Raw genomic sequence first — 13,943 nt, 5'->3', positions numbered from 1 at the left:
TTTCATGTGAATAAAATATTTTTTAAATAATTCATTAAAAAATTTTCTAAATATTTACATCCTAAGTACTTTGTGCCATACTTGGTTGGCACATATATAACTTATTACCTGGTAATTTTTAAGTATCTCTAAATGTTTCTGTGCTGGGAACATATGAAATTAGGCTCTAGTTACCATGTGGCTTCTTTTCTTTTTTAAATTTTTCCAGCTTTGGGAATCTACAGAAACCTAACAAATATTTAATATTTTAAAAAGAAATAAAATACCTAAAACATTAAGTAAACACTGACAATTATTTACCAAAGATTGAAATAAGTAGAAAACATTCCCTTATTTGGGAAATTTCTCTTAATAGAAGCCTGATGATTCAGTTAAAGTGCACAGAAAATAAGTTACTGCAACTATTCATAGGATATCGCTTGAAAAGTTTCTATTTGAGAATTCAGATCTTGTTTTCTCCTACGAAAAATTTTGTTATATTCATTTTACATTTTATTTTATAAGTTAATGTTAAACTTTGATTCTTATCCAATCTCATTTTTTCTTTTGTACATTTACTGTTAACTTTTTTTAAAAATGGTGCTTATTTCAAGGGGAAGTAATGTTTAAAAGATGTAAAACATTTAATCCTTGAATGCTGGAACCACTTTTAAAGTATTGTAAGCACATCTGTGTTACATTACACAGGGAGAAGAACGTATGCGTTCTGTGGCCTATGGGCACAAGGGCTGGGTTAGGAAAACTGAGTATTTTGCATTTCAAGTTTCTTTTTAACATAAAAAATATTCTGTGATTCTAAAATGCAGAATTTAATTCCTGGAATAGAATGTGCAGTCAAAGGTAAGCAAAGTTTTCGCTTTACATTTGTTCTCTCACTTGTCACCTACTTCGTAGAAAGATAGAAAGAAATTAGTTCTTTACACTGGGCTTGACTTGGCATTTTGTTAACTATTTCTGTTTTCCCTTACATGGAACAAACTTAGAACACAAAGAAATCACTACACCAGTTCTTAGTAAGTGTGCTACATGTCTCAGTCAGCTGCAAGTTATGGAGTAAATAATTTGTTACTAATTAAGAAATACCCAAGTTTGTGAAGGATTTACTCTTAAAACAAAGTTACAGCAGGTCCAGGTGTATCCCAATGATGCCCTCATTCTTGATCACTGTATTCCACTGTGCTTTTTTGAGTGGGATGGAGAAGTGTAGAGTTACAGCTTTCAGGCTGGGTATCCCTTGAGATGTGTGTCGTGCATGTGAATATCATCTCTCTTTGGTGGAGACAGTAAAGAAAAGTTAAAGAACTTCTGCAGTACATTGGTGGACATGTTCTCTACCTTTTTCTCTTCGGCGTTACATGATAACCACACGCCAACACATTCCCATATGCAGCTCTCAGTAAGCTAGCTGAGATTCCACCCCTTTTTCTCCTAGTCCAGAAGCAGGCAAGGCAGAATGTTAGAGGAATGCATCTTTAATCAATTCAATTTTTTTAAAGTAATGACATGAGAATTTCATACCTTAAGAGATATAAGCATCTAATTACCTGTGACACATTTGACAACTATGTTATGATACCATGACTAATAAACTTCATATTTCTTAAATTTTGTGCTTTTGCCTCATTAAGAAACCCAAATCTGGTTTTTGTTTTGTTGTTTTTTAGTTTTTAATATTTTAATTGTATGACAATAGAAATTTCTGGAACTATAACCATAATGAACTTTTTACTAAAGTATTTTGTAGCCAATTATTTTACTGACATATTATTAGAAATTATTTATCATGGAATAATGTTTGTTTTTTAACTTTTGGCTAGTGATTGTTTTATTCAAGAAAATTTTATGGTACATTAAAGATAGATATTATGTAAAAGTTACTTTATTCCTTTGTATGAAAATAAATGACTTATTTTAGAGCTTTTCTAATGTTAGTTTATTTAATTTGCTTTTTTTGAGTTTGTTACTGTTTTGTTTACTTATTTTGTTACTTAGATTCCACATATAAGTGAGATCATATGGTATTTGTCTTTCTCTAACTTATTTCACTTAGCATAATATCCACTAGATTTATCCATGTTGTCTCAGATGACAAGATTTCATTCTTTTTTATGGCTGAGTAATATTCCATTGTATATATGTATCACATCTTTATTCATTCGTCTACTGATGGACACTTAGATTGCTTGTTTTTAAATTTAAATTATATTTTATTGTTTATGCTGTTACAATTGTCCTAATTTTCCCCCTTTTGTTTCCCTTCACCCAGCTCCTTCCCCCACTGCCTCAGGTAATCCCTACACCGTTGTCCATGTCCGTGGGTCATGCATGTATGTTCTTTGGCTACTATATTCTCTGTGCTGCATTTTACATCCCCATGACTATTATGTAACAACCAATTTGTACTTCTTAATCCCTTTACCTTTTTTACCCATCACCCCTGACCCTGTTCCCATCTGGCAACCATCAGAACATTCTCTGTATCTGCGATTCTGTTCTCTTTTGCTTGTTTTTTATATTAAATTATTAATATATATGTATTGCCATTTTAGTATTCATATTTTTTCTTGTTAAAGAAGACCCTTTGACATTTCATAAAATACTGTTTACTGGTTTAGTGGTGATAACTCCTTTAGCTTTTTCTTGTCTGGGAAGTTCTTTATTTGTCGTTCGATTCTAAATGTTAGCTTTGCTGGGTAATCTTGCTTGTAGGTCCTTACTTTTCATCACTGAATATTTCTTGCCATTCTGTTCCAGCCTGCAGAGTTTCTATTGAGAAATAAGCTGACATTCTTATCTCCTTTGTAGGTAACTAACTGCTTTTCTCTTAATGCTTTAAACACTCTTGGGCTTTAACCTTTGGAATTTTAATTGTGATGTGTGTTGGTATGGGCCTCTGTGTTCATCTTGTTTTGGACTCTGTGCTTCCTGGACTTGTATATCTGTTTCCTTCACCAAGTTAGAGAAGTTTTCTGTCATTATTTCTTCAAATAGTTTTTCTTTTTCTTGCTCTTTCTCTTCTCCTTTCAGCACCCCCATGATGTGAATGTTGGTACACTTGAAGTTGTCCCAGAGGCTCTTTACAATATCTTCATTTATTTGGATTCTTTTTTCTTTTTGCTGTTCTAATTGGGTGTTTTTTGCTTCCTTATATTCCAAATCACTGATTTGATTCTTGGCTTCATCTACTCTACTGTTTATTCCCTGTAAATTGTTCTTCATTTCACTTAGTGTATTCTTCATTTCTAACTGCTTTTTGTGGTTTCCATGACCTTTTTTATGCTGTTGAAGATTTCTCTGAGTTCATCTACTCTTCCACTAAAGTCATTGAGCATCCTTAAAACCAGTATTTTGAACTCTGCATCTAGCAAATTGTTTGTCTCCATTTTTTTTATTAGTTCTTTTTCTAGAGTTTTGTTTTGCTCTTCCATTTGGGCCAAGTTGCTTTGCCTCTTCATTTTGGCATCCTCCCTGTGTTTGTTTCTATGTATTAAGTAGAGCTGCTACAATTCCCTGGCTAGGAAGTGGCCTAATGTAGTAAGTGTCCTATAGGGTCCAGTGGCACAGCCTCCTCTATCACCCAACCTGAGTACTTAAGGTTCACCCACCATGTGGGGTGTGTATACCCTCCTGTTGTAGTTGAGCCTCGATTGCTGTTGGCAGGGTAGATTGAGGGGTTTATCAACTGCAAGGATTGGCTGTGACCACTGACCACCAACCTTGACGACTGTGGGTGATCAGTTGCACAGGGGTCCACTCCACAGAGCAGGACTTACTTAATCAGGGCTCCTCTGGTACCCGATGAGTCCACCACTGAGTTCGTCACTTGTGGAGGTAGTTGGGTGGTGGTGCTCCAACTGATTACATTGGCTATCCTCTGAGTGCATAGGCTCTGGGGCCTCCCAGGAGGTGCAGGCAAAAGTCAGCCACCACCTGTGCTCTGTCTGGGGCTACCCAGCGTAAGTTACAAAGCGATTTGCAAATGGCTGCTACCTCTGTTGGGCCTTGAGGTGCCCAGGAGAGGCCAAGCTATGAACCAAGGCCGGTTGCCGCTTGTGCCAGGCCTGGGGCCTCTTAATGAGAGGTATGGGACTCACTAAGGCCAGATGCTGCTAGTTAAGAGAATTTAGGAAAAGCCGAAGCATGAGCCAAGACAAACCATTTGTATAGAAAAGCCACTAGAAACCACTTGGGTGGGCCAAAATTTGGATGGAACGGAGCATCAGGGAATGACCAGGGTGGGGCAAACAGTGTGAGCCAGGTTGATGGAGTCTTGGATATGGCTCCCAACTACCTGCTCTGTGAGGTAGGGGGCTCAGAAAAGGAACTGTAGCCTCTGCCAGCACTTCTGTCTGGGAGAAAGTTGACCCCCAGCCCTTGCCCTGATGCCAGACACTTCATTTTCTCCCCAGCACTGAAGCTCAGAGGGAGTGAGTCCAAGTAAGTCCATACATGGGCTCTTTAAGAAGAACTGCCTGGAACTCTAGAAGTTTCAGTCTTCCAGAGCCTCAGTCCCCACTGGTTTTTACAGCCAGAAGTTATGGCAACTTCTCTTCCTGTTACTGGAACCCTGGGCTGGGAGGTCCTGGTGTGGGTCTAGGACCCCTTGCTCCCAGAGATATCCCTCCCGATTTTTACCCACCATATGTGAGTATGGGACCAGCCCCAATCCACGTCTCTGCCCCTCATACCAGTCTCAGTCTGGTTTCTTCTTTAATTCCATAGTTGTAGGACTTCCCATTCAGCTCGATTTCTGGCAGTTCTGAATAATAGTTGTTCTATAGTTTAGTTGTAATTTTGATGTGGTTCTGTGAGAAGATGAGCCATGTTTTCCTGCGCCAACATCTTGAGCGAAAGTCGAAAGCTACAAGTTTCTTGATATGCTTTTGATACAGCTTTAGAACGTCCATAAAAATAGCTCTTTACCTGTTTTTTTAGAAGTATTAAATTTACTGTACTATAAGAAAATAACTACTGAAATAGTGTTATCACTGTTTAAGAAATGTTTTATGTAAGAGACTGATGTATTTTATTTATAATTTTTAACATTAAGATCATTTTCTTGTTTTGCTTTTATATTGTAAGATACTATGAACTGGATCCTCACAAAAGTCTCCTTGACAATTTGAGGAACAAAGTGATTATTGAGTACCCAACATTACATGTGGTATTAAAGGAATCCAATAATGACATGCAAGTTCTTTACCAAGGTAAGTATAAATTTGTTCCTATAATACTCAGAATAACTTGAGTGAAAATGAAGCAATTAGGACTGTCTGCGTTTCTTTATATATGTGTTTTCCCACTAGATTTACACACTTATCTGAATTTGCTCTATAGCTTTAATACTGTAAACAAGCAAATGAATGAGCTGCTGCTTCTCTCTGGCTTGAGAGCTTGTGAGCTTACATTATCAATTTGAAATGACTGTCATTTTAAATAAATGTCTGGCTGTAAAAGCATACTCTGCCTTATTGGATTTCTATGTGTTTTTTGTCTTCTTTTAAGCTAATAGTCTTTAAGTATCAGTTGGTCATGATCAGATAAATTTACTCCTGAGTTAAAAGCCCCTTTTTTTAGACATTCCTAAAATGAGGGATTGCAAAAAGATTTTTAGTATCCTACCATGTAGAAAGAGAAATGTTACAAGAAATAGTATGTTTTAAGTTTGGGCTGCCATTTATGATAATGTGTCATAGGGCCAAGTACCATTGCCTTGACCCTTTATCTCCTTTTATTCTTAAACCCCTTCTTTTCATTTTCTTTGATTTTTGTTTCCTTGGCTATATTCCTTTCCATTTTTGTGAAACTTCAAAAGAAGACACTTTTTCCTCTTTGGTAAGTAGTGGAGTTGGGAGGAAGTATTAGAACTGGAGGTGGTATATGTAAAAGTTCAATGTAGAAAATGACTTATCCATATTTGCAAATATTGATTAAGGTAAGCTAATTGTGTTTCTGAATGCAGATTCTAGAGGATGAATAAAATCCAAATTACTTTTAAAAAGGGAGAAAGTTTGCTTACTTTAACTCAAAACCATTAACTACCACTTCCAGGTAAGAGTTATTAGGTACAGGCCAAGTTTCATTGTAACAAACTCCAGAGAACCATAAAATCCTTGGATTGGATTGAACTCTATTTTTTAAGATAATACTACTTGAAATATGTTGTGCGGGTTTTATTGCTAAACAGTAACAGACAGTAATTTTTGTTTTAAGATATTCTCTATATGCATATAATAGGTTTTTTTCTTCATAAAAGTTAATAGAAACATTTTTTCCCAAGTGGCCAAAATTTTTGTCAGTGGCACAATTTGAAAATAGATTTTTAATTAGTGAACATGAAGTTTCTAATAATCAATTACAGATATCTAAATCTTGAGGTTAATTCTTGTCTTTATATTTTTCACAGTTTGATCAAGAATATTCTATTTTACTTTCTCAAATTAAATTAGAAATTTTAGTTTTAAATGATCAGTTTCACCTTTATTTAGGCTGTATAAAAACCTTTTTCCTTAATATAATTCACATAGCTCTCACTCTAAATGCTGGTTTCAGGGAAAGTTGTTTAGTAATGTGGGTTACCAGCCAGGGCAAACACTGTCTGTGTAAATAAATAGCACACACAGCTCCTCTTTCACCTTGTTTAGGAATGCACATTGAATTAAGGCTTCCTGTAAAGAAGCAAAAAGAAAAGGCTACTTCTGTAGTGCACTTGGAATCTTCTTAAGTAAAATATGCTATTTTTTGGTAGGTATATGATGTTCAACTTATTTACAGGAAGCACAAGTGACTCGTGCTTTCAATATAAAGGATCGTTTAGAGCTGCTGTAGCAGAGAACTAAAGAGGATCTCACGGGGTTTGAAGGACCATACCAGTGTTGTCACATCATAAATACACATACTTTTTTAAAGGTCTTCCTGTACGTGCATTTCTTTGTGTAAGCACTTCAAGGTGTCTGTGTTTTTTTGTACCTTCTCACAACCATTGGATATTCTGCAGGGTGGTCCCTTAATGCAGAAGGAGGTTATATAAGAACAGGGCATTTTCTTTGGAAAGCCTTGAAATTCTTTCTCTCTACAGAGCCAAAACATTGGATTTTAATCTTTGGTTCATAGCACAAGGTGTCTCTCTTCTAGTTTTGGAAAAATGTGTTTCTGGGCCGGGATTCAGTAGTTTTCACAGTTGATGGTTGTTATAATGTTTGTTATGATTATAGATTGCCATAATTTACTTTTTCCAAGGTCTGCCTATATTGATGGGCAATAGGCAAGTTTTGTTTGTTTGCTTTTTGCTTTTTTAAGGAATAAAAAAAAAAAGTTGACTTGTAAAAAGTTAAACAGTTAAGGTAGCCCACTAGATTGGAGATATTGAATGCTAACCATCCAGCTGTATCAATCCAGAGCAATGGAGCTCTATGTAAAAGAAGAAAACTGGGCAACTTCAGTAGACGAAGAAAGGGAAAGGTCTTCTGCAAACTGCAATACCAAATAGTACAAAGCCTCATTAATTTAAAAATAACAACAGAATATATTTCTCTGTTTGTTCTAAGATAACTTGAAATTAGAAAATGCCTCTGCCTTTGAGAAGGAATTCAACCCAAAATTGATTACTTGAATTAGAAAAAATACCATGGGATAACAGCTACTAACACATCAGTCTCTTGCTGGACCGATGAATCCTTTCACCATTCTGCCTCCCTCTCTCTTCCCCTCATCCCTGCTTACCCCTCTTCTTCTTTTTTTCCCTTTCGGTGTTTGTTTCAGGTGATGGGAGAGGGGTATGGGAATGGATCTCAGGCACAGGAACACAAATGTTAACTTTGCAGTGCAGTAGGTACTATAACGGTTCACATCAAGTGCAGAGAAAGTCAGAAGAGAAAACAACTAACTTGTAATGTCATGGAGGCACTTGAAGGACTCTTGCTAGAGTTTATAAAATTCAACAAGGGTTGGGACATATCTTGGATGGAAGCTATTTCAAGGCCTTACTCATAAAAAGAATTCAATGAACACCAGTTTGGTTGCTGTACAATCTTAAATCTAGGTACTATCAGCCTACCCCAAAGAACTTGGCAATTGGAAATGACGCAAGATCCAGGTTTATGATTCTAGCACCAACTCTTATTAGCTTTGGGCCCTTGAGCAGTCACTCTGCCTATCTGAGCTTTATTTTTCTTATCCACACGAAGGAGACAAATGACTATAAGCCTCAAGCAAAATAATCTGTATTTTTACCTTAATTTTCATAGTGGTTTTATACTTTTTTTTTTTTTTTTTTTTTTTTTTTAGCTTCACTATACAATGAAATAAATAGAGCACTTACTCTGGTTCCCATTTTGTGGATAATAAAACAAACAAACTGAAAAATAGAGTGACCTGTGTTTATATTGATTCAGCAAACGGGCTACACTAGGGGGCTGTTACAGGGAGGAGAGGTCCAGTCTGTCTCCTCAAGGAACTCTCCATTTAGTGGGTAATCATAGGCTTGCTTGCTTTAGTCAAGGCAGCTCCTTTAAGGGAACTGCATTTCTGCTCTGCATCTTCTTTCCTGTGAAAGGGAGGAGATGGCGATTAGCTAGTCTTCTGTCAGCCCACATTCACTCAGTGTACACTGACTCTCAATTTTAAGTTTAAAAAGAAAATCATGGAAAAATTTATTCCAACCACACTTGGCTGGCCTGTGTGATAATAGCGATCTATTCAGTGGTGCGAGTATGGAATCATAACCACACTGAAGTAAGTGACCATCCTCAAGCCTTCCACAGAGTCAGGAAGGATGTTGCCTCACACAATATAATTGCCACTTTCAGACATCATTTCTCTATTTATTGTGGCCAGAACTGTATTTTCTGGCTGCCTGGGACATGACACGGTTTGTCTATGCCTTGAGCAGTGCTATTGGTGTGCTTCAGAAGGGAAAAGAGGAAAAAACATAACAAAACAAAAACAGTATAAACACTTGACTGTATGTTTATTTTTTTCAGTGAAAAGTGAATCTACCAGGAACATTGACAATGAAAACTGAGCACTTCTGGAAGAAGGAAATGCCCAGATTGCAGAGGACTATGCATTGACTAGCTGTTGGGTGATTGGGGTATTGTTAGTGGGTGGGTACAATTTTCTGTTTTTCTAGAAAGTGATTAATCTAAAAAAAGTTTTTTTAAAGATCTATTTTCTAACCTCTTATGTTGACTTACAAGGTCCTTATTCCTATTAACCTCTCTTATGCACCTGATTGGCATGGTGTTCATTTTAATTAGACCCTGGCTTTTTAGTATACTGAATCATATAGAATGAAAACTCCTATATTTTGATGCAAGACCAAACCCAAGGATCACCTGTGTCAGTCACAAAATTGTCAAAAAGCCATGTGACACACCACCTAGTGCTCAGTTACCCATTCTTGCCTTTGGGATTCATGTGTAACTTACCCTCTTACAGTGACTGACTGGGTCTTTTATACTTAGGTAGCACTCAGTATGATGTCCTATATAAAGGCTGAGCAAGTACAATTAGCTACTGTTTCTTATATTCAGTTCCGAATAGCAGCAGCTCCGAATTGTTGTTTGAATCATCAGTGCTCACAAATTTGGCCACATTTGTTCATACAATGAGCTGTGTCTTATTGTGAATTCTATACCTTTCATTCCATTTCCACTCTACTCTTATCATTGCCATGCAGGGGTGTTATGATGACCAATTTTATCCTGTGTTTCAAACCATATAACAGTAACTAAAACACTTGGACTCTTTGGTGTTATTGGAATATGTATTTACGATATACCTGGCTTAATTTATACCTTATGGCAGCTCTGTATACAGTATGATCTCACATATTAAAATTAAATTTTCCTAGTTTTATTGGAACTTATACAGTTATGAAATTGCAACATGACTATAAAAGAGTAAAAGATTACTACATCTCTGTTGCATCTGTGTACCTAATGGTTAAGAAAACAGATATAATTGAACATTAGTGAAATTCAATTTTAATGTATAATTGGAATAAGTATTAGACCAAAAGGAAGGCAGGCAGAGGCATTAATTAAAGAGAGTTAGAAAGATTAGAAATATGAAAATATAATGGAGAAGATGAGCCTAGGAGAAGCCTGTGGAGAAGAGAATCCAAAGACAGTAATGCCACAAAGACTCTTGGTATAAAAGTAATAATGGAAATGGGATTCATAGGAAATAAGGCCTTGCAATTTGAAATATATATAAATACACACAACACACACACACACACACACACACACACACACACACACACACACTTCCTAAAGCAACCTCAGGAATCTTCTCCCTCATACAGTAGAATTATGTCATTCCATAGTATTACTGGGGAGACAACTAAATGGTATTTCAAGGGATTCATATTTAATCTAAAAGGGAAATTTATCTGAAACAGACAAGAAATAGATGAAATGAATCAAAAGTGTCAATAGATGACTAGAATTGTAATTGGGAAAAGTGGGATAAAGTACACAAATGAACATGTGATCTGAATATCAGGGTGGAGAGGAATTTCCTGACAATGAAATCTGTTATGAGGTCGTCTCATTTCCAAGAAAACTGTTGAATTTTATCCCTTCTAGAATTTAAATTGGAAACCGGACACAAACCAAAGAACTTATCCTGTGTTTTTCCCCTGCCGAGAAGGAAAAAGAAAGGGAAAAAAAAAAAAAAAACATCACATGTAAATAATCTAATAATGCATCTTCGCCATCTCTCTTGTCTAGAATTCTGTTAGACTCTTCAATTAGAGACTATTCCTTAGGAAAGAATTTAACTAGCACAGTTCCCTTAAATGTTACTATCAGCTTGTTTGAGTAATATGCATGTTTATTCCCTCAGGATTTACAATAAACATGTGTTTTGGTGAATAACCATGTATAACTGCTTGGAGGGGGTAAAATTGGAATAATTGATTGAGAGCCCTAGAAGTTTGTAGTGTTAAGAACTAATTTCTTTTATTTTAGAAACCATCTCCATTTTGGATTCTTGACAAAGTCTGATGCATAAACAAATTCCCTGACCAATGTTAAGTGCAACATCTGCAGTTTGTTCATGACTCACATTTTAAAAGGAGAAAAGCTCCACCTGGCCTCCTTTACTTTTTAGACAATGATTTCAAAGAGAAGGTAGGCCTTTCATAATTGCTGATTATTACATATGGGATTAATAGCCATAAATTACAGTAAACAAAGCTTGCACCTGTTCATATTATAAATATAAATTAAAGAGAATTACTGTCATTTAACTCTATAATTTAAATATAACTTAAATATAATTTAAATTTAACTATATAATTTAAATATAAAGATACTTAAGAATCCAAAGTGTAGTTGAGCTAATTTGTTTCCCTGTAGCAAGTAGTGGGATTCAGATTTCATGATGTAGAGTAAAACGTTAAACATAACTATAGTGCCAGGAATTTCCTTTATACATTTTGTTTAATTTGGTTGACATCTACATGTGTGTTGTACCTGATATCATGTTAGTCATTAAATTATTAAATAATTTTTATTGTATTTTTTTCATTACCATTTATCCCCCTTATACACACTTTCACCTCCACCCACGCCCCTCCCCCCGCAATCATCACACTGTTGTCGTGGGTTCTGTTTCTTTTTCTCCTCGATTCCTCCACCCCCCAACACCCCTCTGCCGGAGCTGTCAGCCTGCTCTCTGTCTATGAGTCTGTCTCTATTTTGCTTGTTAGTTCAGTTTGTTCATTAGCTTCCACATATGAGTGAAACCATATAGTAATTATCTTTCTCTGGCTGGCTTATTTCACTTAGCATAATGTTCTGCAGGTCCATCCATTTTGTCACAAAGGGTAAAATTTTCTTCTCTGTTACGGTTGAGCAGTATTCCATTGTATAAATGTCCCTAGTTGTTTTATCTACTCATTTTCTTATGGCCACTTGGAAACTAGATACCTAGTTAGCTTACATTTAATCATACACGAGTGCATTAAAATGTGTTTATTTTCAGGTAGATATTGTGCACTTTTGATTATTAACCAATTGTCCCTCAGTTACAAGTAACAGAGACTCAATTCAAACTAGTTTCAGCCTGAGGGCAATTTATTGGTTCATATACAGGGAACTGCATGTGTGACTGGATCCAAACATCCAGAGAACCAATCCTTCCATCTCTCATACTTGCCTCTGATTTTTTTTTTTTTTTTTTTTTTTTTCTTATATTGGTTTGCTCATCTAAGCAAACTCTCTGGGGATGCTCTTTTTGGGGTGGGAGACAGTGAGGTGAGGGTGGTAAATGACATCATCATAACCAAAGCGTGATGGCAAGTTATGTAAAATTTGGGAAAAGAACTTTGATTTGGGCCAGGTTGGATCACATTTCATCCCTGAGCTGATCAGGAGAGGAGTTTTCCCGGAGGAGAGGGAAATTACCAGGAAAAGGAGTCGTGTGGGGAGCAAGAGAGGAGAGGCGGTTGCTGAGAACACAAAAGTAACAGAGGTCTACTCACGCTATTTGAATTTGAGTAGCCAGAGGTTTCTGATTTGAAGTAACGTAAAGAGTAAAATTCAAAATTAACCTGCAAACCCTCCTTGACTTTAACTAGAGATTTTTAATTTCTACTTGATGCCACTGCTTTGAGTTGCCATTGTGGGCTTTTAGAAAATGCTTCCATTTGTGTTTGACATTATGTTGTTACTGGTTTGATCAGATGCATATAACATCAGTCCATTTCCATCACAGATTTGGAAACTTACAGTTTCATCAACGCTAGAGAAATAGTGATTTTGAAATTAGGATCATACTGGGGGGAAATGCTTCAAAAAGTAAAGACAACTTGAGTTAAAATAGGCCCTTTAATAAACCTTTGGGAATCTGTACATCATTGCAAGGTATTTTCTTTTAACTTTGGTTAACGGGAGCTATCTAAAGTATGTGTGCCTGTGTTCTTTAAAATGAACTATAATGTAAACATTTTCCATATCTGAGCATGCGGAACTGTACTTGTGACCAAGTGCGTCCTTTAGCCTTTGATGCGCTACCACATAACTCAACAATTAGGTTTTATTTTCTTGCTGAATAAAGTTATCAAAACCCTTTCCCTCCATGACGTGACCCTAACTTAATTTGACAGCATTCTTTCTTTTTTTCTTTTATTTTCACCCTTTGCTTCAGTCACAAAACAGCATGAAGGTTGTTACCATGTACAGTATGTATCTATCAGGCTTTTTCCCTGGAAAGTGCCTTTCTTCTCTTTCATTATCTCCACATGTGTGTTTTCTACTTGGCTCTTAAGAGACAGCTTAAGCAGTAACTGCGGTGATCCTCCCATGGAGAAGTCATAGTTATGTTCATGCTGTATGTCTCCTGATTGGCTGATGCTGATGCCATTCTGGTTTTTGGATGTTTTTAATAGCACACTGATAATGAGAGGTAACTACTATCTATTAATAGTTTACTAAATACCAACCACTATTCCAAGCACTTTACATACATTAACTCATTTAAGATTTTCACAGCAATGAAATGGGTCCAAGGTGAGCCTGCTCACCTAGCTATCCAGGAATTTCTAGCATCTTAACGATAGGTCCCAAATCCATTCTGTAGTTTGGCACCACATGGTAGCAGATGTCCATTCCAGTTAAAGTATCTGTGGGGACAATTCTGAGTTAATCCTATGTCTGACTTGTATTTCTAGGATAACAGTAAGTCCAGGAATCTCCCAGGTTGTTGATAACCATTTCATCAATCTGATCTGAGATAACCCCACCCTGTGCCTCCCATTTCCTGAGACAGCCTGCCATTTCTTCACCTGGCCTCACCTTTGCTTTCATATTCCTCACCTTCACCAAGAGTTAAGAATTTGAGCCCACATGCATTTGTGAACCGGTGCTCGGTGAAGAATGGAACTGATTCACATTTTACTGATGAGGAAACCAAGGCCCATAGAGGTTAAAGCT

General features: G+C 36.4%; 1 protein-coding gene across 2 annotated transcripts in view; it reads left to right on the top strand.

Moving 5' to 3' along the window:
• The window catches only part of ZNHIT6 (zinc finger HIT-type containing 6), a 62,081-nt gene extending 51,860 nt beyond the window's left edge, over positions 1 to 10,221 (top strand). The window contains exons 9-11 of one of the 2 annotated variants that reach the window (XM_090271707.1): positions 2,267 to 2,287; positions 5,083 to 5,207; positions 8,982 to 10,221. In XM_090271707.1, coding sequence (XP_090127833.1) covers positions 2,267 to 2,287; positions 5,083 to 5,207; positions 8,982 to 9,022 — 187 coding nt within the window. In that variant the 3' untranslated portion in view covers positions 9,023 to 10,221. The remainder of the gene's footprint in view (positions 1 to 2,266; positions 2,288 to 5,082; positions 5,208 to 8,981) is intronic. The other variant, XM_090271708.1, reaches the window with a different exon arrangement.
• The last annotated feature ends 3,722 nt before the right edge of the window (positions 10,222 to 13,943 follow it).

The sequence above is a fragment of the Furipterus horrens genome, unplaced genomic scaffold (assembly GCF_987537825.1).
Source record: "Furipterus horrens unplaced genomic scaffold, mFurHor1.1.pri manual_scaffold_3, whole genome shotgun sequence".
NCBI lineage: Eukaryota > Metazoa > Chordata > Mammalia > Chiroptera > Furipteridae > Furipterus > Furipterus horrens.
The sequence above is the reverse complement of the archived record's forward strand: the minus strand, read 5'-3'. Positions and strand labels throughout refer to the sequence as shown.